Source organism: Martes martes (genome assembly GCF_963455335.1).
Source record: "Martes martes genome assembly, chromosome: 1".
In the NCBI taxonomy this organism is placed as follows: domain Eukaryota; kingdom Metazoa; phylum Chordata; class Mammalia; order Carnivora; family Mustelidae; genus Martes; species Martes martes.
In genome coordinates this window covers 161,254,084-161,281,268 of record NC_137888.1, presented here as the reverse complement: position 1 = coordinate 161,281,268, position 27,185 = coordinate 161,254,084, and the positions used below count along the sequence as shown (strand labels likewise).

Genomic DNA, 27,185 nt, shown 5'->3' with positions numbered 1-27,185 from the left:
CTCCTTAACTGCACCTCCGGCCACCCCATCCTTTGCCTCAGTTGCTGGGCAAGCTCCTGGTCACTGGTCAAGGTCCAATGAGTTCAGATTCCTTTCTCCTGTGACATCACCATGAAACCTGCCGGGTGGAACCGGTCCCTCCCACCTTTGGTTAAGACTTGAAGCAGGAGCCATCGGGTTCAAACTCGGATCCACCGTAATTATTGTCATCTCTACCCTCAGGCAGTGTTGGGAAACTGGGTGCTTCTCCCCACCTCCTGCCCTGCAGCCTGGATGCCTGTGGGAGGCTCCTCGCTGAGCTCGCACTTCAGACCTAGCCTTCCCTTCACAGAGCATCGGGTCCCATCACTGCCTGATTTGGAACACTAGGGCTTCTCCTCTCACTCAGAGCAAAACCAGATTCCCCCTGTGGCCTGCACAGCGCTGTGGGATCTGGCCCACCCACCCTGCTGCTCTCCTCTCACCTCCCCCAAGGCCCCTCCTCTCAGCCACCCCAGATAGCTTTCTGGTCCTGGATCCTGCAAAACCCTTTGTCACCTCAGGGCCTTTGCGTTCACTGTTGCCTCTACCCAGAAACCTCTCTAAGGACTTAGGTCACTGCCCAGTGTCACCTGCTCAGAGGAAGTGTCTCATTTTCCTGCAGAAACCCCTCCCTCTCCTCTCCAGCTATCATTGATTCAGTCCTTTTGTCCTTTAGACCAAGGATTAGAGCCTGCCATTGTAGGGTATTCCTGACCAGCCCCCATCACTGCTGTCATCCTGAGCAGTACCTAACAAGAAAGTAGAGTCTGGGTACTTAATCCTTGAAGAATCCGCATTCCCATGGCCCCTTCTAAGACTCTCCTTCCTGCCGTGTGTTCCACTCCCCCGCTGTGTTCTGTTCCTCCCAGGCGGAGGAGCCCAGATCCTGAAGTCCGAGATACTGTGTGACGTTGGTGTGTAAATACGGGAGGGGGCCGAGTGGGGACAGCAGCCAGCCCCCCAAGGAAGCAGGCCGGGACTGGATCTGGGCCCCCAGGCGAGGGGCCGACACAGGATGCCTGAGTGGCGTAGCCCAGCCCAGCACTCTGGTCACGGCCACACAGGAGCACAGGCCCGGGAGTGCCAGCTGGCCTGATTTTTCAAGAGAAGCTGGAAATCTGGATTCTAGATTGAGCTACCCCAATTTCTGTGTGTTCACTAGAATCCCTACTGTTAACGTCGTGTAAGCTAAAGAAAAGACGTCTGTGGGCTTGCCAGGGTGACCTCTGACCTCGAAGATGAGGAAGAGGGAAGTGGGCACAGGCTGGGGCCCCGTGGGTGCTGGCGTGGAGCAGGGCTGTGAGGGAGCATGAGCAGCCAAGCAGCTGGAGAGGCTCCTGGTTGGCTACACCAGAATCTTAGGGAGGAATGGGGTCTGTGGAAGGAGTGGGGGAGCCGTGCCAGGGCCCAGCTGGCCAGCAGCCACTCCGGCCGAACGCCTGAAGGTGATGTTAGGGTGTGTGGTCATCCTAGGCTAAAAATAGCAAGGTCACCTTGCAGCAGGGGCCCTGTTTTTGCTTGCAGGTGGAAATACAGTCTGTGTTGGATGCTGCTGTCAGTCAGGAGCCATGTGGTTTATGGGGACAGGTGGATACCCGCTGTTGCTGCCGGGCTGCTAGGGGAGATCAGAACTCTGATCTCCACCTGCCGGGCCCAGCAGTAGGGCCCGGCTCCCCTCCCCGCCCCCCATGGGTGCTGGGTACACCGCCAGGGTTCCATAGCTCCTCAGGCCCATCTGAGGCTCTGGGATTGTCAGAGGACATCTGCCTTCCAAGAGTGCGAGGTCACCCCCTCGCACCACCCTGGGAGGTCAGCCAAGCCTGGCCCATGCCACAGACTGGCAGGGGGACAGAGACCCAAAGGGAGGAAAGGGCCAGCCTGGGCCCCTGCTGAGCCCGTAAGGGGGCCTCCCTCTACCACAGCCCAGCCAGGCCGCATGGCTCCTCGTGCAGGTGGACTCCCTCGGCCCTGCAGTGCCAGCCTAGCCTGTCCCAGAAACCCTCTTTGCTCAGGAAGGGTCAGGGCTGCAACTTACTTCCTCTCCTCTCAGCTAGGGCTAGTCGTGAGAACCTTCCATGGTGCTTCGTGCACGTGTCGTTCCAGGCACCTGACTGTGTTAACTCAGGAAGTCCTTACAGAAAAGGTAGTTTGCTGTCAGTGGGGCAGAGGGCCGGCCAGGATGTGCTGGGCAAAGGGTCCAGTCTGCCTGGAAGTGAAACGCGGGGCAGTGACTTCTACACCGAGGGGTGTATGGGGCAGTGCAGAACACGGGGGTGGTGGGACAATCCCTGCCCCGGCACCTGCAGCCCTGCACCGGCTCATGGCCCAGTCCCAGCCTCCACCTGGTGCAGGGTCTGCACAGTTCTGGGTCCCTCCGACGGACCAGGGCAGCGCACCCAGAGTCCCCAGGGAGGAGGGACAGCCAGGAGGGGCTGGGGCAGCCATGGCTGAGCCTATCTCTCACCCCACCCTCACCAGGAAGCCTGAGAAGGGCGTCCAGTACCTCATCGAGCGCGGCTTTGTGCCCGACACGCCAGTGGGGGTCGCCCACTTTCTGCTGCAGCGCAAGGGCCTCAGCAGACAGATGATCGGCGAGTTCCTGGGCAACCGGCAGAAGCAGTTCAACCGGGACGTGCTCGAGTGAGTTCCGGGGCCGGGAGGTGTGGGGGCGGGGGTGCGGACCTGAGCCGCTGGAACACGACCCAAATCCACCCCTTAGCTCTTCCTTGCTCCTGGATGCACACAAACACCCCACGTGGTTTTGCATATAACCCCCTACCGGGCGTACACGCGTGCATCCACCCTCCGGCGCTATAGCTCGCACACCGACCCTGCAGGTCCCCCAACGTGACCCCTCGACCCCTATATCCCTCTCCAGTGGGGTCGAGCCACCACCATGCTCGGGGCCGGGGGGAGGGGTTGGAGGTCTGAGCTCACTCCGCCAGCCTGACTGCCAGCCGTCCTGACATGCCCTTGGTCTGGGCGGGGGTTGCGTGCGTCGTGAGGAGCCCAGAGGGACCCCAGTGCCTATCTCCCCTGTGTCTCCTGCCTCTCCCGGCTGGGAGACCTAGAGGTAAGAGTCCAACCAAGGCTGGCAGCCACCACCTTCCCAGCTACTTGGAACTCTGCAGAAAATCCAGTTTCCTGCTCCCTGGAAACCGCTGACGGTTTTGAGAACATGTACCCCAAATATCTCCATTCCTCCTGGAGACTGCCCTAAGTAGAAAGGCCCCCAGTAGTTGGACCCTTGGGTTTATACTGTGTTCTGGCCCTGCGTCATCCTCAAACACACAGGGGTGGGTGTCGGGTCTTGCTTAAGCCCCTTGTACAGAGGAGGGGTCAAAGCTGTGGGATAGGATGGAATAGCGGGGCTCGGGGCCCCCGGGGGAGCGTCTCCAGGCCTGTCATTGAGGGTATTTCTGACCAGGCAGCTGCACACCGAGATGTAGACCAGGAGCAGAATCAAAGCGGGGTAGAGAGCAAACCATTAGTAACAAGGGCAGTGCCTTGCATCGTCCAGAGAACAAAGCCAAGGGGGTGGGCAGCGGGCCTCCTGAGGCCGGGCGTCTTCACTGTAAGGAAGAGCCCGGCCACGGCCACCTGTGTGCCCGTGTCTGCAGATGCCCCAGGAGGAGGCGGGCAGCTGCCTGAGGCCTCTTACCCAAGTGAGGAAACCCCGGGCTCGGGGAAGGGCTGGCCCGGGTGCTCCCCACCCCCACACACGTAGACTTCTAGGCGCACGTACTTACTCAGTCACACGTATACCCAGCATGTGCACAGACGCACAGGACACAGTGAGCCACAGCCTTTGGCGGCCGCTCTAGCTAATGCCCAGCAGAATGGCATCTGTGCCCTTCCTTGGCCAGGCGTGCCCACCTGGGCTGCCTTCTCCCCACTTGCCATTTCTTTTCTGGCCCTTAACCGGGGTTGCGGGGGGGCGGGGGATCTGCTGCTTTGTTCGTAGGGTTAGTGCCTTCTCTCCTGCCCTTTAAACCAGCCTCAGGAAGCAGTTCAGGGGGAAACAGATGAGGTCCTTAGTGGCTTGGGCCTAAGACGGTCTCGGGCCAGCCCCCCACCCCCTGCAGCCATTCCTGTGCTCCCCCTAGGCTCTCCCCAGCCCCCACCCCCAAGCTAGCTGCTGGTCTATAGGAAATCCGTGCATTGTTCTCCCCCATCAGAAAATAGCAGCAGCCTCAGGAAGCAGCGATCCTCACCCCCCACCCCCGACCCTCCACACCAGGCGTCCAGCTCAGAGGCTAGTCAGCACATTATTCCCTGTGTGGCCCCTGCCCTCCCCCACCCGCTCAGCAGCAGCCTTGAAGGATGACTCCTCCAGAGCCATGAGCTCTCAGAGACGGTCCGGGGCACTGCTGTTTACGTCCAAACCCATCGGACCCAGCAGAGCAAGGGCCCTGGCAGCAAGGATGAGGCCCCCCACAGCTGAGGCCTCCACAGTGCCCCCAGGGGTGGCCACAGCTTTGTTAAACATAGATCCACTGGACACCACAGCTTGCTGAGTGGGTCCCTGGGACAGACCCCCACCTTCTCTGTTCGGGGATCTGGGTCAGAGGACAGAGTGCGGTGTTTGGGAGGGCAGGGCTAGGATGAGGGGAACCAGACAAAACCCAGTTACCGGCCGATTCTGCAGGCTCTGCTCCCATTGGCAGGCTGGCAGATGAGTATGGCAGAGATCCTCCAAGGGGTCCCTTGAAAGACAGCCGGCAAAACCCAGGCAGCTCTCCCCAGGCCCCTTGGCATGGGTAGATGGGCTCAGTGCACGGTCACTGCCCGACAGGCCAGCGGCCTGCCTCTGCCTCCTCCTGGAGGAGATGGGAGCACATGGCTGGCATCCCTCACAGCCCAAGAAGACTCAAGCAGTGACGGGCGTTCTGCGCCCTGTGTGATGTGCATGCTGCGAGCCGTTTCTGCCCCAAGGAGAGACCACAGGCTTTGGCCCTCTGTAGAAAATTACTCACAGAGGGGCGCCTGGGTGGCTCAGTGGATTAAGCCTCTGCCTTCAGCTCAGGTCATGATCTCAGGGTCCAGGGATCCAGCCCGCATTGGGCTTTCTGCTCAGCAGGGAGCCTGTTTCCCCCTCACCGCTCCCTCCTGCCTCTCTGCCTACTTGTGATCTCTGTCTCTGTCAAATAAATAAGTAAAATCTTTAAAAAGAAAACATTATAGAGATTTTCAGCAACATTTTCCTATAGTTTCCAGGGGTCTGTAGACTCCCCCAGAAGCATGGTAGGGAGGGGGTCTTTGGGCTGTAATCTGAAGTGTTCCGTGATTGGGGGAAGCCAGGCGGAGGGCCCTGCTGGACAAGAGGCGGCCAGGTCCCCTGGCTCTGGGCGGCTCACGGCCTGCCCTGCATGGGCTCCCGTGGTGCTTTGCCCCAACAGGAGGGCTGTCAGGAATGGCACAGGCAGCAGACCCTCATGGGGCCTGGGTCTCTCGTTTCAGCTGCGTGGTGGATGAGATGGATTTCTCTGCCATGGAATTAGATGAAGCCCTCAGGAAGTTCCAGGCACACATCCGGGTCCAAGGGGAGGCTCAGAAGGTGGAGCGGCTCATCGAGGCATTCAGGTTGGGGGCAGGGCGGGGCATGGGTGGGTGTCAGGAAGAGGAAGGTTCTGGGCTCTGAGGCCCGTGGCTCAGGGCCCAAACCCCCCCCCCCTCCAGCCCTGTCCCCAAGGCAGATGACCCTGAACTTGCCTGGGGGATGAGGTAGTAAGTAGCCCCTTCTGTATGCCAGGTCCTGTGCTGGTTGTCTCTAGAACCAGACTTTTGGACAGTCTGTGTCCCTCCAGGTCCTCATGAACATCACTCATTCATCAGTCTGTGTCGTCACTGTCTGCCCATTCACAAAGGGCAGCCCATCTCACACAGTGACTCAGAACACAAGCTGCAGAGCTGATTGGACTGGCTCTAACACCCACTGTGCTACTTACTTACTATGTGACTTTGCCCAGCTTGCTTAATCTCTCTGTGCCTTGTGTCCTTGCCTATAGAGTGGGGACCACAAAAAAACACTTACCTTAGAGTGGAAGAACTAAACCACTTTGGGTGTGGGTGCACACTTAGCCCAGTGCCGGGCACAAGAGAGAGCCCACAATCAAGGTCGGCTACCACCACACACTCATTCTTCCCAGGACTGTGTGCACAGTGGCTGGGTAGGATCCCTCATGCCCGATCAGGGTGTGGGAGACAGAGTCAGCCACTGACCCAGTTCTCAGGGCTCACCACCAGCGGTGGGGCCAAGGTAGGGAGTGAAGACACAGCAGGAGGATGACCCTTGCCCTGGGAGGGGGTCGTTCAGATACTTCCTTCCAGGAGGACTTCCTGGAGGTGGCAGCATTAATGGAGAAGACAGGATTGAAGCCCATGTCGTCTGAGCTCCAACGGCTCCTGCCTTAGTCATGACACGCCCTGGTTTCTCTTCTCCAGTCTGCCCACCTCACCCAACCCCCTCCCTGAGCCAGGCTCCTTTCATCTCAAGGTCCTAGGTAGCAGGTCCAGCACACACCATTGCACCCCCATTCCAGGCAGGGGAAGAGAGTAGACTCTCCTTTAACGTACAGCTTTAAAGATGCCCACATCCCATCTGCTCATATCCCACTGACCGGAACTTTTTCACCTTCCGGGCTGCTTCCAATTCCGAGAGAGATGGGGGGCTGCAGTCCTCTCCCTCAGCAGCCATCGCCAGGTAGAGGACAGATGGCTGAGGTGTAACTAGTGTAAGGAGGAGCGGGTGTTACCCCCATTGGCCAGATGGGCAAACCGAGGCTCCTAGCACAGTGACCAGCCTCAGCTGTTCAGTATCAGGGCCTGAGCAGTGGCGCTGTCCTGAGGCAGGGGCAGACCCTCGTCCAGCCCTGACTGAGGAGGTCCTCATCCTGCTTCTTCTCCCGGCCCCCAGCCAGCGGTATTGTATCTGCAACCCCGGGGTGGTTCGGCAGTTCCGGAACCCAGACACCATTTTCATCCTGGCATTTGCCATCATCCTGCTCAACACAGACATGTACAGCCCCAACGTCAAACCTGAGCGAAAGATGAAGCTGGAGGACTTCGTCAAGAACCTTCGAGGTGAGCTGCCCTGGGCCCTGGGCTCCGGCATACAGCTGTCCCTCCAACGCCCTCCGAATGCATGCCCAGCTAGGCACAGCGTAGAGCCGGGGGCGGGGGACTGGGCTCCCACGTACCCCGCCTTTGCCACGGGGACCCAGGGTGAGCCTTGGTTCCACAAACACAGCACAAATGACCCTGAAGAGGGCTGACTGCTGTGACAGTGACACACACAGTGGGAGCACAGACTGGGTCTCGTGGTGCCACAAACCTCACTTGTGGAGAAAGTGACATTTTCCGTCTGTTCCGGAAGGATGCACAGGGGTTTGACAGATAGAGGTGCTGGGACGGAGGGGGCCAGGCCGAGGAAATCTCGACCCAGCACGGGAGGGCTCACTACAGTCCCCAGAGGCCAGATCAGGGGGGGATGTGAAGGAGCACAGTCGGGAGCCCTGGTACTGGGTATACCGGGCAGGCAAGGGCCAGGCAGAGGGGCTGGCACACGCTGTCCCCATCACTGCTGTGCCGCTCTCTCCTACGCTTGATGTTCCTCGTGAAACGGACCTGCCTCAGTGTGTGTGTGTGTGTGTTTTAGAGGAACTTTCCAACATCACTATAAACAGGAAGCCCTTATCCTTCGCTGCACTTAGGCAGTCACTATAAAAATGAACTCAGTGGACGAGAGCAACAGAGCTGCTTCTGGCCAGGCCCCAAGGCTAAGGTGCTAAAGTGGGCAGGGGGATGGGAGGCCTTCCTGGTATCATTGTGGAGGAAAGGCGTTGGAAAGGGGACAGCTGTCTCCCAGGGGCCACTGTGTTAGCTGATAGCGTGTCCTTGTGTGCCTGGAGTCCCTGGAAGGAAGAGGAGGGTCTGTGTCCCTCTCCTGGGGAAACAGCACCTGCAGCAGGCCGAGGTCCCCTCAGAAAGCGTGTCAGGTACACGGACACGTGTATATGCGTAGAGATATACACACACACAAGCACATACATTTTTTTAGAGAGGAAGAGGGAGGTAGGAGCAGAAGAAGAGAGAGAGAATCTTAGCCAGGCTCCGTGCCCAGCGTGGAACCTGACAGGGCTCAGTCTCACGACCCTGAGATCATGACCTGAGCCAAAATCAAGAGTCAGTCATTTAACTGACTGAGCCTCCCAGGCGCCCGAGAGGGTGTCATGTTTTTAAGAAAGGAAAAAGCTGGTTTAAATCAGGTCCAACTTTGTGAGCTTGTTGAGCCATTTAAATGTACTTCTCTTGTCCTTTTTTTTTTTTTCCTGCAAAGCCCCCCTGCTCTGACAGGAGGACCCTCCTGGGATTTGATCTGTCCTCGCGCGCCCCCTGGTGGTGGGCACCCCTGCAACATGCCAGCTAAGGGGACGCCCACCCAGAGCTGATGGGTCTGCCCCTTTTTCCCAGCTGGGGCGTCAGGGAAGCCCAGGGGCCGGGCTCCGTTCAGACCACCTAGGCTATGGCCATTTCCTGCACTGAGCGCTCAGGGTGTGTGGCCCTCTGCTAGGTCTAGGGGGAGCCATGGGCCCCAAGGAGTTCAGGTCTTAGCTAGAGCTTCTAGGAAGCTAAGGAGTCTGGGAACTTCCTTAATGTCAAATCAGCCCCAGAGCGCACAAGCTCGACCAGCAGATGCTTTGATGAGGCAGCGATGTGCGCTCCTACATCGGCCCTAGACCTCACTCCTCGCAGGGCTGAGCCTGGTCTTCGCAGAGTCCCACGTGGCCCCAGGACGCAGGATACAGGCTGTATACTATATGCTGTTGGCAAGCCCAGGGGGGTTTAAGGGTCTCATGATTGGACTATGACTTTTTTTTCTGCCTGGAAACCTCGCCCACATAATTGGGACCCCCTCCCTGTATGGGGAACAACAAGGGGAGCCAGAAATTATTTGCCCAGAGGAAAGAAGACCAGGGGAGGGATGGGGTTCCTGGGTCAGATACTGCCAGACAGCCACCCTCACATCAGTGGCTTTGCGGTATATATCCGCCCTTGCACCTGACCATCCCCAGCAGTCTCAGGGGTTAGGGTGGGGGGCGTTATCATCCCCCTGCTCAGCAGAACAAGCTGCTGGTTCTGTCTTCTAAGCCCAGGCCGTTCCCACCAAATCCCATCTTTTCCAGCCAGGAACTCGGGAATGTTCTATTGCATCTTCCTTATGTTTCAGAAGGGTAACCGAGGCAGAGAGAGAGGGGATCTGCCCAAGATCACACAGCAGGTGCATGTCAGAGGGGGCAGGACTCTGGTCTCTCCAAGCCCACCTGGTACTCTGCACTGGGCAGACATCCAGCTTGTTCTTTGTAGAGGAAACCTTCCCCCGCCCCAACATACCATGGACATATTTGCTCTCTGGAATTGCTCACCCCAGTTCACCCAGTAGGTCCAGAAGCAGGAGCACTTCTGGGGGCTGGAAGATGGGTGGGGAAGGAATAGCTCACCAGCATGGAAGCCAGATGAGCAATGCTTTTATTTTATTGATATTTGTTTTTAAACTCTGTAGGTTGGTTTTTTGAATGGGTATTATCCTCACATAGTTAGAAAAAAAAAACAAACAGAAAGTAATGCAGTCTAGCATTCACGCTCCTTGGTATTTACCCAAAGGAGTTGAGAATGTATGTCCACACAAAATCCTGCACATGGATATTTACAGCAGCTTTATTCACAGCTGCCAAGACTTGGAAGCAACCAAGATGTCCTCTGGTAAGTGAACGGATAGATAACCTGTGGTTCATCCAGACAATGGAATATTATTCAGTGCTAAAAAGAAATGAGCTGGGGCGCCTGGGTGGTTCAGTGGGTTAAGCTTCTGCCTTCAGCTCAGGTCATGATGTCAGGGTCCTGGGATCGAGCCCCGCATCGGGCTCTCTGCTCAGCAGGAAGCCTGCTTCCCTGTCTTTCTCTGCCTGCCTCTCTGCCTACTTGTGATCTCTCTCTGTCAAATAAATAAACCTTTAAAAATAAAAAAAATAATAAAGAAAGAAATAAAAAGAAATGAGCTATGCAGCCATGAGAACACCTGGAGGAACCTTAAAGGCATATTACTGAGGGACAGAAACCAGTCTGAAAAGGCCCCATACCATAGGATTTCAGCTATGTGACATTCCAGAAAAGGCAAAACTATGGAGATGTAAAAGATCCATGGCTGGAAGGGCAGGTGTTATAGGGAAATCGCTATGCTTTCCCCTCGATTTTGCTGTGAACATAACTGCTCTAAAAATCGGTTCTAGAGACACCGGGGTGGCTCAGTCAGTTAAGTGTCTGCCTTTAGCTTAGGTCATGATCCCAGGCTCCTGGGATATCCGGCTCCCTGCTCAACAGGAAGCCTGCTTCTCCCTCTGCCCCTCCCCATGCTTGTACGGGTCTCTCTGACTAATAAATAAAATCTTTTAAAAGCACACACAAAACAAAAAACAGTTCTAAAAAAATAGTCTGTTAAAAAAAAAGTAGGTTGGGGCTCCTGGGTGGCTCAGTGGGTTAAAGCCTGTGCCTTCGGCTCGGGTCATGATCCCAGGATCCTGGGATCGAGCCCCACATCCGGCTCCCTGCTCAGCGGGGAGCCTGCTTCCTCCTCCCTCTCTGCCTGCCTCTCTGCCTACTTGTAATCTCTGTCCATCAAATAAATAAATAAAATCTTTAAAAATAATAATAATAAATAAATAAATAAATAAATAAATAAATAAAATTTTTTAAAGTAGGAAAGGTCTGGGGCAGAGCCCCTCCCATCCCTCCCTGTGCACCTAGGTTGTTCAGTCCCTGGTGTACTGCCCGCAGCTTCCCTGCTCACACAAGTACCAACGTGCACAACTGGTTTGACCCTCATCCCTTTGGCACCTTGCTTTTCTCATTTAACAAATCTCAGAGAACGTTTCCACGTCAGTTCCCTATGGCCTTGCTCATTTTCCTGGCAGGTGTGTGATATTCCATTGCCCTCCTGTGCGGTGATGGCTTAACCCGTCTCCTGTGAATGGGTAAATGGGTGAATTCCAGTCTTCCACTATTTGGAAACCATGCTCCAGTGAGTCACATTGTCTGCGTAGCCTGTCCCACGGGATAAATTCCCCCCAATGCAATCAGTGGCCCGGAGTGTTTTGAGTTTATAACTGTGATAGCCAGTGGCAAGTGGTCCAGGGCAGGGGCGGGACCAGGCCCCCGTCCCACCAGCAGTGTGTGAGGCCCCTTCCCACAGCTTCACCAACAGTGCCCGTTAGCAAACCCCCGGATTTTTGCCAGCCTGCAGTCCGAGAACGGGTGTGGGTTTGGGTTTCTCTCCTGAGTGGGGCTGTTCTCCTCACAGCAGTTTTTCAGGGTTTAGCAGAAAGGGTGCGTGCCTGTTGTCAGAGCAACTCAGGTTCAAGGCCAGGCCTCCAGCTTCTGTGCCATGTGATGTGGGATGACAGCTAGCAGCAGGTGCACGGAATTCGCACTTTCTGGGAAATACCAGGGCTGCTCTGGCCTCCTCACAAGATCTCCAGGAAGCCACCAGTGCTCTCGGTAGCCCACTTGAAACAGGACCCCCAGCTCAGGGACGCGGCCATGTGGCTCGTCAGGAACTTGGGAACCAAGCAGGAACTTGAGCCCAGGCCTGTTAGCAAGCTGATATTCATAAAGCCTTGGAGCCTGGCTGTGCTGGCTCGGTGGAAGGATTCTGAGACACTTTGTAATGGATTGAAGATGTTCAGAGGCTGTGCGTCCAGAGAGCCTTTAGTTCTGCTGAGGACTGGGGAAAGGGATCACTCTTCTGATTGGGTTTAGAAACTGGTACATGAAGAGTGAGCCTGGGACCCGAAGCGGAGGGGTGCCCACACCACCCAGGCCCTGGCCCTCGCTGACACCTGGCTGCTGCTCTCCCACCCAGGTGTGGACGATGGTGAGGACATTCCCCGGGAGATGCTGATCGGGATCTACGAGCGCATTCGCAAGCGGGAGCTGAAGACCAATGAGGACCATGTGTCCCAGGTGCAGAAGGTGGAGAAGCTCATTGTGGGGAAGAAGCCGGTATGTGGTGACCCAGTGTCCCTGGCTCCCCCACTCCCACCCACCCCACTTCATGTGACCCCAGGCCCACCTCACTGACTGCGGCTTTGGACAGCGGCCCTGATGCCATTTGGAACCCAGCACCTTAGGGGGAATTACTGCAGGTGTAGGGTGGCTCCTGCTAATTGGGAGTAACAGCCATTGGTTCTGGGTTCTGTTTAAAAAGAGCCTGTGGCTCTTAAGAAACCAACAGCCAGAGTCGTGCAGTGGTCCCTTGGTGGCCCAGGAATGCCTTCATTGCTGCCTTAGGGTTCTGGCAGCGAGAAGGTCTCCCCAGCTACTGTGTGGACAGAGGACAGAGGACGTGGGAGCCACAGGAGGGGTGCTGACCTACTCGGATGCCGTCCTGTTAGCTCTCTCCGGGCCCAGGTGCATTTCTTCAATCACTGCTGTCTTTTTTTCTTTGTTTCATGTTTCCTGTGAAGATTGGATCCCTGCATCACGGACTTGGCTGTGTGAGTATCCTTTTGCTTTTACAATCTGGCTGATAGCCCGCCGTGGGGTTGGGCCCCGTGTCCTTTGTTCAGATCACTGCATCTCCTGGCTCCCAGATCCACAATTCTAACTGCTTGAATTAATTTCTGGAGCGATAAGAAATTTGATTTGCATAATGATCCCAGCCTCGAATCTTTGCAGGCCCACAGACTGCGGCCCCAGGGGGAGGGTTGGGCCAGCAGGCCAGAGCACATAGTCTCCTTCCCTCTCCGATGGGCAGAGCACTAAAGCCAAGGCTTATCCCCAGACCCAGAGGCACTGTGTCTGAAACAGACGATCTTTCCCACCCCACCCATGCTCTGACCCCTGATACTCCACTGCCATGGCCTGGAGCAAGTTTGCCTGCTCACCCCAGGAGCACCTGGAGACTCACCAGCCTGGCAGGCACATGGTACATGCCTTATGTGTCTGTCACTCCCTCTCAGCAGGCAGCCCCAGGCTTCGGGAGTCAGTATCACAAAACTGTCCGCTCCCCGCTCTTGCCAGCTTCCCCCAGAGAGGGTCCACTGGATACTGACCAACCCTCACCCACCTCTCCAGCCCCACCTCCCACCATCCTCTCCCCTTCACACTTTTGCTCTGAGCAGGGCCACTCCCTGAGCACACCAGCCTGGGCCATGTGTTCCCACCCCGTTCGAGGACTGGGGAAAGGGATCCCTATCCTGACTGGGTTTAGAAACTGGTAAGCGAGGGGTGAGATGAGCTCCGGCATCCCTACCCCAGGGTACCTGTTGGCAGAGTGGACCCTCCTTGCCTGCCATGACAATACCCAGCACATCCCAGCCCTTTTCCAACTTACTGTCTCTTGCATGAGCTGGGGGACCCTCAGAGCCGTGACTGGGCCTCCCAGACGGCTTGTCACCACAGCCCTTAGACACCATACAAGTTGCCCCTGGCCTTGAGAGTAACCTGGGCTTCAGCAGGGTGGGGATGCACAGGAACCCATGCTAGGCATGTTCAGAGCAGAGGCCCAGGCCAGGCCCCACAGAGCTTTGGCAGCTGGCTCAGGATTTGGGACAGGGCTTTTCAGGCATCAGAACCATCAGGATTCTCTAGGAGGGGCCCGGAAGCCGCTCCTGGCTCTGTGCCTTCCCAGCTGTGTGGCTGAGACAAGCTGCCCAACCTCTCTGTGCCTCAGTTTCCCCCTCTAGAGTAGACACTCTCTGGAGAGAACTTTACAGAGACTTCTGGGCTTATGTCTGTGACAGACACTTTTTGGGGACTCAGGGATGGTGAATTTCTCACTGGGGGGCGGAGGGGCCTGCGACATGAGTGTGATGCTCTAAGAAGTCTGGGACCTGCCTGAAGGAAAGGAAAGGAGGTATCACGAGAAGCAGGGGCTATCACGAGAAGCAGGGGCGCTTTCTACAGCTCTTCAGGAGAGCTCCTGAGGAAGAGCAGGGGAGAATTGCTAGGAGGCCAAATGTGTCTGCTCTGTTATGCACGGTTGGTGGGAGAGGGCATTATCAGATGCCAGGCGCACAGGCTGGGTTTCGAGTGTGCTGCCCGGGTTCCTGCCAAGGGGCAGGGGCTGACGGCAGGGCTTCCCTCCCCGCACAGGTGCTCTCTCTGCCCCATCGGAGGCTGGTCTGCTACTGTCGGCTCTTTGAGGTTCCAGACCCAAATAAGCCACAGAAACTCGGACTGCACCAGCGAGAAATCTTCCTGTTTAACGACCTCCTGGTGGTACGTGGTTCCCCACAGAGGGCCGTGGCTGGGAGCGTGACTCAGGGCACCCTTGACCTGCAGCTGTGGTCTCCGTGTGGCCGCGTCTCTAGAAGAGGCACATGTGGGGGTGGGGTGGGGGTGGCAGGGATGGAGTTAGCCCCACGGTCTTTTGGTTCACAGAGGCAGAGTCTAACTCATTGCGCTGCCATTGAACACAGGGCTTCGCTGGCTTCTGAAAAAGCCCAGAGGAGCCTCTGGGCCTTCAGCCCCAACTATTTCCAGAGGCTCAAACTGTCAGCAGGACTCCTTGTCGGGCCGTCTCTCAGCTGTGCAGGCTTCCTCCTCAGGCAGCCTCTGTCCAAGAAGGGAGTGTCAGCCTTGGCAGCTGCAGGCTTCATCCTGCCCCGCCCCTGGGGCCTCCCTGGCATCCCTGACCACCAGTGGGATTCTCTTTGTAAGAGTCCAAGCCAAGGTCTCATTGCTTCCCGGGCCCGTGCCCGAGCCACTCCCGGGCTCCAGGCAGGGGCAGTGCTTTCTCACTGGCTAAGCCTGGGTCACTGCCCAGCCCCAGGACCACCGGACTAAAAGTAGCAGAGAGGGGATTCCCCAAAGGGAAACTGAGGCACTGCTGCCTGGATAAAAGGTGGCATGGGTGCTAGCCACTGGGGATAAAGATGCCCCTGCAGGTAGCAGGGTGAACCTATCCTTTGGGTCTCTGTCTCTCCCATGCCACAGGTTTCTCGCTAGAGGCCCTTGCCCCATATCCCTACCTGCCTGAGACCCAGCTGGTCCTCTCTGATTACCAAGGTTAGAATCCAGACCTGTGGGTTTCAGACCCTTTGTTAAGAGTCCCTGACCTCAAGCAAGTTCCTTTAGACTTCTGAGCCTCCGTTTTCTCCCCCAAAATTAATCTTGCAGACAGAGCACTCAGGAGGGGTCCTGGGCCTAAGCATCCGGCCTGGCACCTTTAGGGTCCTGGGGGATGCCGTGCCTGTCACCTCTGTGCTAGCCTGACGGGCGTCATTCCCAGCCAGCATGACACCTGGGACTTGTAGCAACAGAAGCCGGCACTCATGACAGGATATGCATGAGCGCGCAGCCCTTTCCTGCCCCAGAGGCCGCCCTGACCTCCAAATCGCTGAAAGGGTTCTGACGTTAGGCCCACTTCGAATCCCGAGCTCCCAGAGCTGCTCCTGGGCGGGCGATGGGACTTAGCCTCTGTCTCCGGCTATCCGCAGGTTACCAAGATCTTCCAGAAAAAGAAGAACTCCGTGACCTACAGCTTCCGACAGTCCTTCTCCCTGTATGGCATGCAGGTCTTGCTCTTCGAGAACCAGTGTAAGTGTGTGCGGGGAGGGGAGGCCTGCCACGGCCAGGCCACGAGCATGTGGCCTGGAGTGCTCGTCCACACGTGGCCACAGCGCCGTGGGGCAGGAGACGGCATCACAGCTCTCACCCTGTCATCAGGAAGCACAGCGCTCCCCAGTGATCTCCCCTTCTGCCTGGTTCCCCAAGGACAGAACCCCAGGGTTCTCCCTCGCGTGCTCTTAGGCCTCTGTCCCCCGCGGAGAGCAGCATATAGGCCAGGAGTCTGATAAGCAACAATAACAGGGAAGAGTTTAGTGACATTGTACACAGTGGTTATCACATTTACTTTTCCTGTTCTTTCTGCTTACGGCTGGTGAGATTTCTTAATTTATAGCAGAGTGCATTTACATCAATAAAATGTTGCAGGGGAAAACCTCAAGTTAAACGGCATAGGTGATAAGCCAACGTAAGTGAACAAATAGATTGAGGTTGTGCCTGAGGGGAGGTAGAGGAGAAGATCTCAGCCCCAGGCGGAGAGCCTGGGTGCCAGCGCTGCTCTCGCTCTTAGCGGCTTTGTGGCCCGGCTCGCGTCACCTCTCTGGGCTCCATTCCCTTTGTCTATAAAATGGGCTGATAGCTCATAGATTTAGCTGAGTGCATGCACATGAAGTACTTAGAACAGCTCCTGAAACAGGATTTATGCTTAGCTGCTGTTGGAAAGTCTCCTCTGGGTATGAGTGGTCTGTGGGGCCTAGGGAGTTTGGCGGGGAGCTGACACTCCTGACTTCTTTTGATCTCGTCCTTCTCCATTACTCAAGCCTTTCCCTCTTCCTCTCTCCCTCTTTATCCCGTCCTTGTTGGAGGTCCCTGAACTGCAGGCTGAGCCAGGCCTCCTGAGATGGGGGGTAGGGGCTGGGTCCTGCTGCCTGCACCTGTGGAGTGTCGTGGTGTCTCCAGCATCAGGGAAGCCCTCATCCTCTCGGACAGGTCACCAAGCTACCATCTATCTGATCAGCTGTCCATCTGCATGTTGAGAAAGTTCCAGGGACTTGTGGCTGGGCCATCCCAAACCCTAGGGCCTGAGGGCTTGCATTTGGGGCTCTTTACCCCTTCTCTGTTCTAAATGGAACTGGCACCCACTGTGCCCCTGAGGAGCCCAGGATGCTGACCCTACCATCTCCCCACCTCCTGCTGTGCCACATCCCAGGCCAGGAAGCTTGCCTTGCCCCAGTTTCCACCAGGCAGCCCCAGGGAGGATCCCACATCCTCCTGAGGAGCAGGCCCCCGCTTGGAAGGAGTGGCAGTGGCCATGATGCTCACAGCAGTGGGCCCCACCAGACTGAATCCTCAGGCAGAAGCTGCCCCATGATCATTTTTAGATTCCCAGGGCTCAGCCCTCATCCCTGGGCACAAGGCACTGGCAGGAGCCCCAGAGCTGACACTGACATTTCTACAGGACATGACTTCATACATACCATGGATCTCAGAGTGGTAGCCATGGGTCAGTCCCGGGTCAGTTATGTTATATTCCATTTATACATTTATATTTTAATTTGTTGAGCTGAAATTGAAATCTTCATATGGAACTTGTGGTTACTGTCGACTTCTCTTAAGAACTGGGATTTGACATTGCTAGGCCCGCATTCCCGTGTGATGGTCTTGGGCTGCATGCCCCTCTCCCCACTCGCTCTGTCGCGCTGAGGTCTCGTGTGGTCTGCTTCCTACATTTATGGAACATGTTTGGACCTCTAGGCATTTGAGTTCCCAGCCTTGACCAAGGTCTGAGCAAGAGTGGGATTGGTATTTGAGCCAAGAGCCTGCAGACACCCACTGAGGAGAGAGGTGCTGCCAGGGGACCAAAGCCACAGGGACCCCATGAGCTCAGAAGTGACACCAGGCAGGTCTGAGCAGAAAGATGCTGCCCTTGGCATAGTGCCTTGAGGATAGAACGCCCATGCTGCATGTAAGGGAACGAGGGTCTGGAGGCCATTTGGCAGAGAACAGAGCTCAGCGTACCCTGAGAATTGTCCAAGGTGACCAGATAAGACTCCCCACCCAGCACAGGACACTACCTCTCACTCCCCCTGGACTCCAGCCCTGGCCACTCTCTCAAGCTGCAGGCAGTGACCAGGGACCTTGAATTGAAGGGTCCAGGCTCCACGATCTTCAGGCTGAGGAAGAATGGGGGCTCTGGCTTCTGCCTAGATCAGCCGGATCTGACCCTGACTTACAGATGGAACAACAGGGACCCAAGTCGGGAGATGGGGATTTCCTGGCAGTCCCTGTGGTCTGCTCTGCAGGCGCCTCTCCGTCCCGGCTGGACACGTCCGCTGAAAGCCTGGCTCTTGGACTTCTTAGTATTTTCTTGACCGGGAGGGAGATTGCACAGACCACACAGGGACCCATGGGTTCTTCTCCTCCCCTCCTCCTTTGCAGACTACCCCAATGGCATCCGGCTCACATCTGCTGTCCCGGGGGCAGACATCAAAGTGTTAATAAACTTCAATGCGCCCAATCCTCAAGACCGGAAGAAGTTCACTGATGACCTGCGGGAGTCCATTGCCGAAGTGCAGGAGATGGAGAAGCACAGGATAGAGTGTAAGTTGCCGGCCCCCTGGAGAGGGACAGCCAGCAGCCCCAGCTTATCTGGGAGGTCTTGCGGCGGACTCTGGGAGGTCTCACCCGTCCTTCCCACAGCCCTATGACAGGACAGCCCACCGCCCAAGGCCAGAGGAGGCGGCATGGCGGGCAGGGCGGCAGAGGCCTCCCTGTGAGAGCCGGGGCTTCAGTGGCCCAGGCCCATCCTGCTGGTGGGACCACACGGCATGTCCCTCGAGGGCCCTGGTTCCCCGGTCATCCCACAAGACTAGCTTTCCCAGCGTTCTGGAGCTGAGCTCTCTGCACTTTAGCGTGGTGATTATTTGTCTTCCACGTCAGGGCCCAACTGATCAATGGGGTTGGAGCCAAGCCCATCCCCTGGGTTCCAGCAAAGTTGATGATGGGGTCGGAGCCAAGCCCATCCCCTGGGTTGATTATAATCCTTTCCTTTCCTGGCTCCAAGCCTCGATCCCTAGAGACACATGGCTATCTCCACCTTTGGCGCCCCCTCCCGAGCCAGGCCAGGTTACCCCTTGGTTATCCTCAGACCAGGCCCGTCTCCTCATCTGCCCTCAGGCCTGCAAAGTGACTGTCTTTCCTGCAGACCCCAAGGCCGGTGCCCCTCCAGTCTCCTTTCTAGGGTTTCCTTCCAGCTCCCTTTTGTGAAAGGCGGCATTCATACCTTCTGTTTCCCAAGACAGCCCTGGGCCCTGACTTCTCCCCAGGGTGCGTTGCCACGCCTGCCCGGAGGGCCCTGGTCCCATGCCTGCGCCCGAGGCTGTCCCCTCTCACCAGTCCCTCGCCTCCTCTGTTTCAGCGGAGCTTGAGAAACAGAAGGGCGTCGTACGGCCCAGCATGTCCCAGTGCTCCAGCCTCAAGAAGGAGTCGGGCAACGGGACACTGAGCCGGGCCTGCCTGGATGACAGCTACGCGGGCGGGGAGGGCCTCAAACGCAGCGCCCTCAGCAGCTCCCTGAGGGACCTCTCTGAAGCGGGTAAGAGCCGGGCCCGGCCCCCCTTCCTAGCCCAGCACACGCAGGACTCAGACCAGGCCGCTGGGGCAAGCGTTGTGTGCCGGCAAGGGCCTGCGGTAGCATCCAGTGGCGGCGGCAGGGTTCCGACCGAGCACTTCCTGTGAAAGTCCCCAAACCGTAGCAACACCTGACCATGCAGAGCCAGCTTCCCCGGAAACAGGACCCACTGGTTAAGGCAGAACAGCCAAGAGGTTACTCCCATTCTCCCTTTCTCCTTCTAGGGGTTTCGTTTGTCCTTTTATTTATTTTCCGGAAACTGCTCTCACACAGAGCGAGCCAGGCCCCGCTGATGGATGTGTCCCTTGTCCTCTGTGCTGCTGCGTCCCTGTGTTTTATGCTGATGAATGAAATGGAGTGAAGCCCTCTAAACTGTGTCTGGAGCCCCCCCTCCTGCTGTCCCTGGTCTTGCTTCCCTCACACAGGTCTCCCTTCCTGGGGAACCCAGGCCACCCCCATCCAGCCCCGAGGCGGTGGCCACGGCTGCCCCTGGGACATCAGGGGAGAGCCCTGGCAGACTGTGGTTTTCGTTGTTGTTTCTTCGTTTCTGTGTGTGTTTATTTGCTGCCAGCCTCTTAACACCCAAGCCAGCAGCATCTCAGCCTCCCAGATTTCCCAGGGTGGGGGGTGTGCCTAGAGAGCCTCAGGGAGCTTCTGCTGGCAGCCCTCGCCCGGCCAGGTCCTCTGAGCTGAGGCCAGCCGCCCGCAAGCGTTGCTCCAGCCCTGCCTGGCCTGCATCGCTATCAGAGGAGCTGTGGGTGACAGGCCTCCCTCCCCACCCCGTGTTCCCCAGTCTCCCTGTCCCATCTAGCCAGGCAGCTTCTCCTGGGAGCCTGATTATAGGCCCTGGCTTGTTGGAAGAGACCCTGTCAGACCGAAATCGGCCCCCTCCCATCCCAAGGGCTCACCCAGCCCAGCCTGCCTTGGGCACTACCTGGTGGCCAGCTCTGGGCCCCGTGACAAGAGCCTGCCCGGGACCCCATCCCATCCCTGTCCCACCAGCAGTCCTGCCTTCCTGCGGCTTAGCCATTGCCCAGAAATTTGGGTTGTTTTTTTTTTTCTTTTTTTTTCTTTTCCTTTTTTTTTTTTCAGTTGGACTTTTTTCCTTTGCTTTTTTTTTGTCTTGTCATTTTTTTTTTCCCATGGTAAAAATCAGAAATCCATTGCCAGCATGAGGGTTAACCCAGAATTTCTCAACCCCAGCACCCTTGACATTTGGTGCTGTGGGGGGCTGTCCTGCGCTCTATGGGATGTTTAGCAGTGGCCTTGGCCTCTACCTACGGGAGTCCAGGCCTACCTCCCCCAGTCATAACAGTCAGTAATGCCTCCAGAAATTTCCAGGTGTCCTCTGGGGAGAGGGGGGCAAAAATCGCCCCTTGTTGGCAAAACTGCCCCTGGTTGAGAACCGCTGGTTTTCCCTATGGCTTGTTAAGCCCAGCTCAACAATACTGGACTGCTCTGGGCCTCTGCAGGCTGTGGGCTGGAGCCTCTGTTTGAGTTTGTGCAGTGGTTAAGCCCTGGCCTCTCTTGATCCCTGATGCAGTGCCTAGAAGGCTGAGGAACCTTGTGCAGCCCCTCAAGTGACTGTGGCTCTGTTGAAACTGAGGCTCCCACCATGGCCAGGATGGCCCTCACGGCCAGCCAGCCACGTCTTTTCCAGCTCCTGGGGATCAGGGAGAGCTGCGTGACCAGGCCCCTGGCCACAGGACAGACAGAGCTCTGAGGTTTGGCTACTTTCCGTTTATTGTTCCTGTTGCCACTGTCGTTGACAACAGGAACTAAGAAAATCTCTAGGGATGGAGTCTTCCCGTGAGATAATGAAAAAAATCCCCAGGGAAGAAAGCCCCTGCTACCCAGGAAGCTGGGAAGGCGAGGCATGAGGTGCCGGAGTGCTGGTGGCCGCCATGGCCCCAGACTAGGAATGGGCCACCTGGGATCTCCTGAGGGAGGCTGGCCAGGGTCGGCAGCCATCCCAGAAGATGCTGGGCTCTGCTGCTGGAGACAAGGAATTCCATGCCCTGGTCTGGGACTGGGTCGGGGTGCCACTCTCCAGAGGCAGCGTCACTCCACCCACCATGGCCCTCAGCAAGATGAGCTCGTGGAGAAGAGGCAAGTTCTCAGGGGCACCGCCTCCCCTCAGGCAAGCTAGTGCTCCGCAGCTGGCGCGGCACCACTCCTGAGAGCAGCTGTGATCACACGTCATTCCAGGAGATGACACACCTCAGATGGAGACCTTGGAGACCCAAGAGGCAATTATAGCTTGACCCTCGAGGAGACCTCCAGGAGCCCCTGACATTCTGAGAGGTAGAGGGAGGGGCCTGAGCTGGGAGGCCCCGCCCAACATTCTTCACAGGGTCTTCCTTTGCCTGGGACCCCATGCTCATTTCAGAGTCCTGCCAGCCTGAAATCAAGGACCTACGAGGACCAGGGACACAGGTGTGACTGGGCCTTAGCCCCTGGCCCAGATCAGTCAAGTCATGGTTGACACTCCCCGCCAAGTGCCCCACATCCTCCTGTCCCTTCCCGGTCAAGCTACTCAACACCAGTCTCCAGGAAGAGGCTGTCTCCCAGAGGCCATAGGACCTACTTGCCCCTGTCATTGCTCCTGGGCTTAGCTGGAGACCTGCCGTGTCCTGTACCAAGGCAGCCCTCCCAGGGGAGAGCTGGTGGCTCCTGGTGGCCAGTGTCCAAAGCAACACTGGCTCAGCCTCCAACATCGTTAAGGGCCGTGGGGTGAGACCCTGGGTCAAGAACCCTCGCTGTACCCTGTGCTGACACTGAGAAGCAGGGGAAGGATGTGGAGAGCCATGCTGGGGGCGCCTTCCAGATATGGTTCCTGATCCTGGCCCTGGTTGGCCTGGCAGGGCCTGATCTGGCTCTAAGAGAGACACCAGGTGGGGTGGGGCTCACCATGGCTGCTGTAAGATCCTAAGAGAGAGGGAGGGTACCTAGAGTTTGGAGTGCAGGTGAGGGATAGTGTGGATGCAGGGGTGAGAGCCACTGTCCCAGCACACAGTGCCTCCATGAGTACATGGGGTGTTCTGTGTGCACTCCCCCAGACCCGGGTCTACAGTGAGCAGGTGTCTGTGGGATGTGCCTATGAGTAAGGGGCTCTGGGACTGGACTGCTGAGAGCTCCTGTAAGGATACCCCACATCTCGTACCAATTCAGAAGTTGAAAAGGTGAATTCTAAGAAACTTAACATCACACAAAGATATCCAAGATAAAACTGTCCTGAAGCCTGGCCCACCGGGGGCAGGAGAAGGAAGAAGAGGAGGGTTTTGTGCTACTTCAGACCAGATACCATATGGAGCCCTCAAACCTAGCTCCAGGCCCAGCTTGAGTCCCACTGGGAGAAGCAGGCCAACCGGAAGACATTGCTGGGCACCAGCAGGGGGGTCGGGGGTGAGCTGGCCTTCCTCTGTCCCTGGTTTTCAGTCAGGGGAGCCCTCTAGGCTTAGAGGGGGCCAGAGAGCTGACTTTAAAATCCCAAAGACAGCAGAGACCTGACTCTCAGCATTTCTGCATGGTGCCATGATACCTTGAGTGTCTGATGCTCATGTCCGGCCCACTCGGAAGCAGGGGCATGCCCATTTCACAGATGCAGAAACCAAGGTAAAAAATCAAAGGAGCGCCAGGTGGAATCACTTCTCCAGCCAAAGGGCTTGCTCCTGCTCCGTGTCTCTGGACTGCTGTGTTGAGACAAAAAGCAGGCAGGGAAGAAGGTCAGCCCCTCTTCTCACACCAGCCAGAAGATGAGGATCCGTGACCTTCATCTCTCTTCCAGCTAGGAACAAGGGCCAGGTCCTGTTTGGTTCTCCCCGGTCCTCAGAAACCGGTAGAAAACCCTCTTGCCCTAATCTTCTATGTGGCCCTGGCTGAGCTCTCAGAGAGCCTCAGAGCTCACTCCCAGAGTCAAGCAATCTCCCAGCTGGAACTCAGGTTTGGGGGTTGGCAGGCAAAGCAAAGGGACTGGATGTGCCCCGAGTCTGCTGTCGTGTGCCCAGGATCAAGGTTGTATCCCAGGCTTGGTCCAGTACACTTGGATGCCACGGACCCACAGACGCATTCTCTCCACCCAGCACATGGCTAGGGTGTGGGCCACAGAGAGGCAGGTAGCAATCTTTCCATCTTCCAGGCTCCTAGGCTTGGTCTGGGTTCAGCTTAGAAGGCAGCATGGCCAAGCTTCCCAGCCCCAGAGGTGGACAGGTAGACCTGAGTGTGAATCCTGCTCACGGGAATTGGGCCAACCAGAGCATCCGTCTCCTCCTTGGCACGGATGCCTGACCTGTGTGGCCCTGGGGCTTGACCGAGAACAAACATGCTTGGTTCATGGCCAGGTCTGCACAGATGGAAGCCTACAGAACGTCAAGTGGGAGGCCCTTCTCTGTTCCTTCCTGAGAGCCCGTTGGAGACCAGACCCCAAAGCTTGGGCACCCAGCCATTCCTGCCAACCTCAGCGTCCTGCAGACATCCATGGAGATGGCCTCCGGAGGGACTGGGGAGGCCAGGGTGAGCCCTGCGCCTCCAGAACCAAGGAGACCCAGCCTTCCTCGGACACAGTCAACGTGTATTGAGTGCCTGCTATGCACCCTGTGCCAGGGATATTTAAAGCCGTTGGCAGGAGCACTCACAGCTGAGGGAATGCTTTGTAGTATCCTGGGGTTTGAGGAGGGGGTGCTCACAGACAGGAAGCACGACCCTAGGCCCTCCCAACAGCCCTGCCCCTGGCCAGGGCACTGCACAAACCAAACAACAGACTCCAGAGGCATGGGCACCTTTGAGCTTCCCAGGAGGAAAAGACAGGACACCAAGCATAGTTTCCTCCTAACCATCAAGCCCACCCTGCCTGCCAGGTGGGGGGGATGTATATGTATGTACGAATATGCATATACATGTGTGTATGAAATCCACGCCAAGTCACGGCTATGCAGGACCACGTTTTGTTTGCTTTGAGCCATCATAGGAGCTGCCCCTGTCTGGTCGTCCCCTCCTGGCAGGCGGCTAGGGTCCCAGCTACGCGTGTGCCTCAGCCCACTTGGAGGCACCCCCTGCCCCCAGCGGACTGCCAGTCTAGCAGAAGGGGCATGAAGTTGGGGCTGGTTGGAAAAACATTTCCTTTTTTTCTTTAAACACCCACGCACCCACCCCCCCCTTTTTTTTTGAACTTGTTACTGCCCTGCCGCCAGCTTCCCGGCAGGGCCCGTCCTCCGACCCTCACCCTGGCCGGCAGTGGCGCTGGCGGCAGCGCCGGTGGCGGTGGCGGTGGCGGCAGCTCAGGGCCAGGCAGGCGGCGGCCCGGCCTCGTGTCCGTGTCTAACCTCTGGTATTGCATGTTCTGGGCAGGGAAGCGAGGGCGTCGCAGCAGTGCGGGATCGCTAGAGAGCAATGTGGAAGTAAGTAGGAAGCGCCTCCGTCCAGCTGGCTGTCGTGTGTTGCCTCCCCAATCCTTGGTTTATATCTGTTGTCTTTTTTTTTTCTGTTTTCGTTTTGTTTTGTTTTGCTCTTCCTTCCCCCTACTGCACAGAGGCGCAGACACGCCCGCCCCCACCCCCTGCCTGCCTCAGCCCCAGTGCATGCCAGCTTCTCCCGCCTAGAATCGCCCGTGCCTCTCACCGCTTGTTTGGGCTGGACCCGTGGGGGGGTGGTTCTGGATTCCGTGTTTTAGTTCCCGCTTAACCCTGTCCCCAGTGGCTCCGAGCATGGTTAACATCCCGGCTTCCCGGCACTCCCCCCTCGGGGTCCCCGCCTGCCGGCACTGTTCCTTGAGGGGGGAGGCACCACCACCAGGCACCCACGCACCCTCCAGCCACGCTGCCCTGGGGGGAGGTTTGCCGGTCTCTTGACTTCCATGCTCCGCCATCCCCATCGCTTCCTTCCTGGAGTTTCGATTGCTGTGTGTCTGCAGTCAGGGCACCATGGACTTGGCTTAGCTAGCTCGGGGGAGGAGAGCCGTGAGAGCAAGAAAAATTCCGTGTGGATTTCATGAGATTTCATTCATCTTCCAACCATCTCTATATTACTGTTCACATCTTAACCTCAGCTTGCAGACCTTTTTGTTTCCTTCTTTTTCCTTGTTTGGTTTGCAGTAGGTAGCTGCAGTGAAGTGCCTAGGCAGCCCCCCCCACACCCAGAACAAGGGTCCCCGAGCCCCCTTCTGTCCCTACCACCAGCTTCCCAGAAACTTCGGGGCCCACGCAGGCAGAAAAGTTGGCCCTCGCACCTGTGGAGAGGACCCAGGAGAGCATAGGATGCAATTTTAGCAGGAACGGGGGTCCTTCATGCACACCAGCCCACCCCACTCCACCCCACTCCACTCCGCACATGCTGCTCACAGGCACCCCCAGGCCAGTCATTCTGATGCAAAAGTTCAGGCCGCCTTCCGTGTCAGGACGGGAGCAGAAGTCACACTTGTGCTGCTGCTGCTGCTTTGACCAGACCGGAGGAGGGTCCCTCATGCCCTGGCCCTCCCCATGTCTCTCAGTGGAAGGCCGCTTCTGAGTCCCTGCCGGCCCCCCAATAGTAGCATGAGCCGAGGTGAAGCTCACGCAGCCTCACCCAGCCCTGACCTCTGCAACCAGTGAGTTGAACTAAGGTCTAGCAGTCAGTGGGTGGACTTTTTACATTACAAAAAAAGAAAAAGAAAAATCATTCTGACATAAGTGCTTTAAGATCTTTTAATTTTGATTTCTATGAATTTCCTTTTTAGGGGTCCATCATTAGCAGTCCTCACATGCGCCGGAGACCTACATCAACACGAGAGTGTCCATCTCGCCCACACCAGACTATGCCTAACTCATCCTCCCTCCTGGGGTCCTTATTTGGGAGTAAGAGAGGGAAGCCCCCTCCCCAGGCCCACCCACCCTCAGCCCCTCCCCAGCCGCCGCCCCACCCACCGAGCCTGCCCCACCCGCCACACACGGTGGTGGCCAGCCATCACCAGGGGCCCGTCGAGAGCCCGCCGCCAGCCTCGGTGCACGGGCACCACAGCCAGTACTGCCACATGCAGCAGAACCCGCCCCCCTACCACCACCACCACCACTACCACCCCCCCCAGCACATCCAGCATGCACACCAGTACCACCACGGCCCCCACGGGGGGCACCCGCCCTATGGGGCCCATGTGCACAGCCACCCACCGCTGCCCTCGGCCCATGCCGGCCACCCGGGCCACCCGGGCCATGCAGTGCACCACCACGGGCAGCCCCCCGCCCCGCCGCCCCCTACTAGCAGCAAGGCCAAACCCAGTGGCATCAGCACAATTGTGTAGACAGCCTGGGACGGGGTCCCAGACTCCGCGGAACAAGTGCACACCACACAGTCACGCCCAGGGCCGGTCCGCCTCAGACCAGACCCAGGGCCCTTCTCTTTCCACCTCCTCCCCCCAACCCCCCCCCCGCTCCCCGTGGCCTGGATGGAGCCCCCTGAGCCCACGGGGCTTGCGCTGTAGGGAACAGAGCTCCCGATCGCACTTAGCGTGGGTGTCCCAGGTTCCATCCACTTCGACCCCAGGGGTGGGCCTCGGCCACCATCAGCCTTGAAACCGGGCCACCGGCCACATAGATGTCGAAATGCACCCCCCCCAAAGCAGCACTCAGCTCTCTCCCTAATTGAACACACATATGAAAACCCAGCCTAGGAAAAGAAGAAACGAGACACAAAAACCAGAGACAGAACAAAACAAAACAAAAAACCCCAAACTTGCTGCATTTATTGCTCTTTTATTGACAATGGGCAAAAAATTAAGTAGACCTGATATGGTTGATGAAAATAACGTAAGTAAACTTTATATAATATAAATATATAAATATATAAATATATATATATACTGTATAGGTAGTATTTGTGTGTGAAAGGAAACGTCTCAGTCCACAAAATTAGCAATATAGACTTTACGAGGAGCTCCACTTACCTGATAGGAAGACAGTACCTTACATGAATGTGTGAGAGAGAGTAAACCAAAAACGTA

The 27,185-nt window shown here is 57.1% G+C and overlaps 1 protein-coding gene across 3 annotated transcripts in view; it reads left to right on the top strand.

Moving 5' to 3' along the window:
* IQSEC1 (IQ motif and Sec7 domain ArfGEF 1) overlaps positions 1 to 26,890 on the top strand; it is a 69,371-nt gene extending 42,481 nt beyond the window's left edge. The window contains exons 4-14 of one of the 3 annotated variants that reach the window (XM_080812363.1): positions 2,500 to 2,661; positions 5,482 to 5,604; positions 6,938 to 7,104; positions 11,939 to 12,078; positions 12,543 to 12,572; positions 14,173 to 14,298; positions 15,519 to 15,618; positions 18,025 to 18,186; positions 19,004 to 19,180; positions 24,563 to 24,612; positions 25,926 to 26,890. In XM_080812363.1, coding sequence (XP_080668489.1) covers positions 2,500 to 2,661; positions 5,482 to 5,604; positions 6,938 to 7,104; positions 11,939 to 12,078; positions 12,543 to 12,572; positions 14,173 to 14,298; positions 15,519 to 15,618; positions 18,025 to 18,186; positions 19,004 to 19,180; positions 24,563 to 24,612; positions 25,926 to 26,486 — 1,798 coding nt within the window. In that variant the 3' untranslated portion in view covers positions 26,487 to 26,890. The remainder of the gene's footprint in view (positions 1 to 2,499; positions 2,662 to 5,481; positions 5,605 to 6,937; positions 7,105 to 11,938; positions 12,079 to 12,542; positions 12,573 to 14,172; positions 14,299 to 15,518; positions 15,619 to 18,024; positions 18,187 to 19,003; positions 19,181 to 24,562; positions 24,613 to 25,925) is intronic. The other 2 variants (XM_080812362.1, XM_080812364.1) reach the window with 2 other exon arrangements.
* The last annotated feature ends 295 nt before the right edge of the window (positions 26,891 to 27,185 follow it).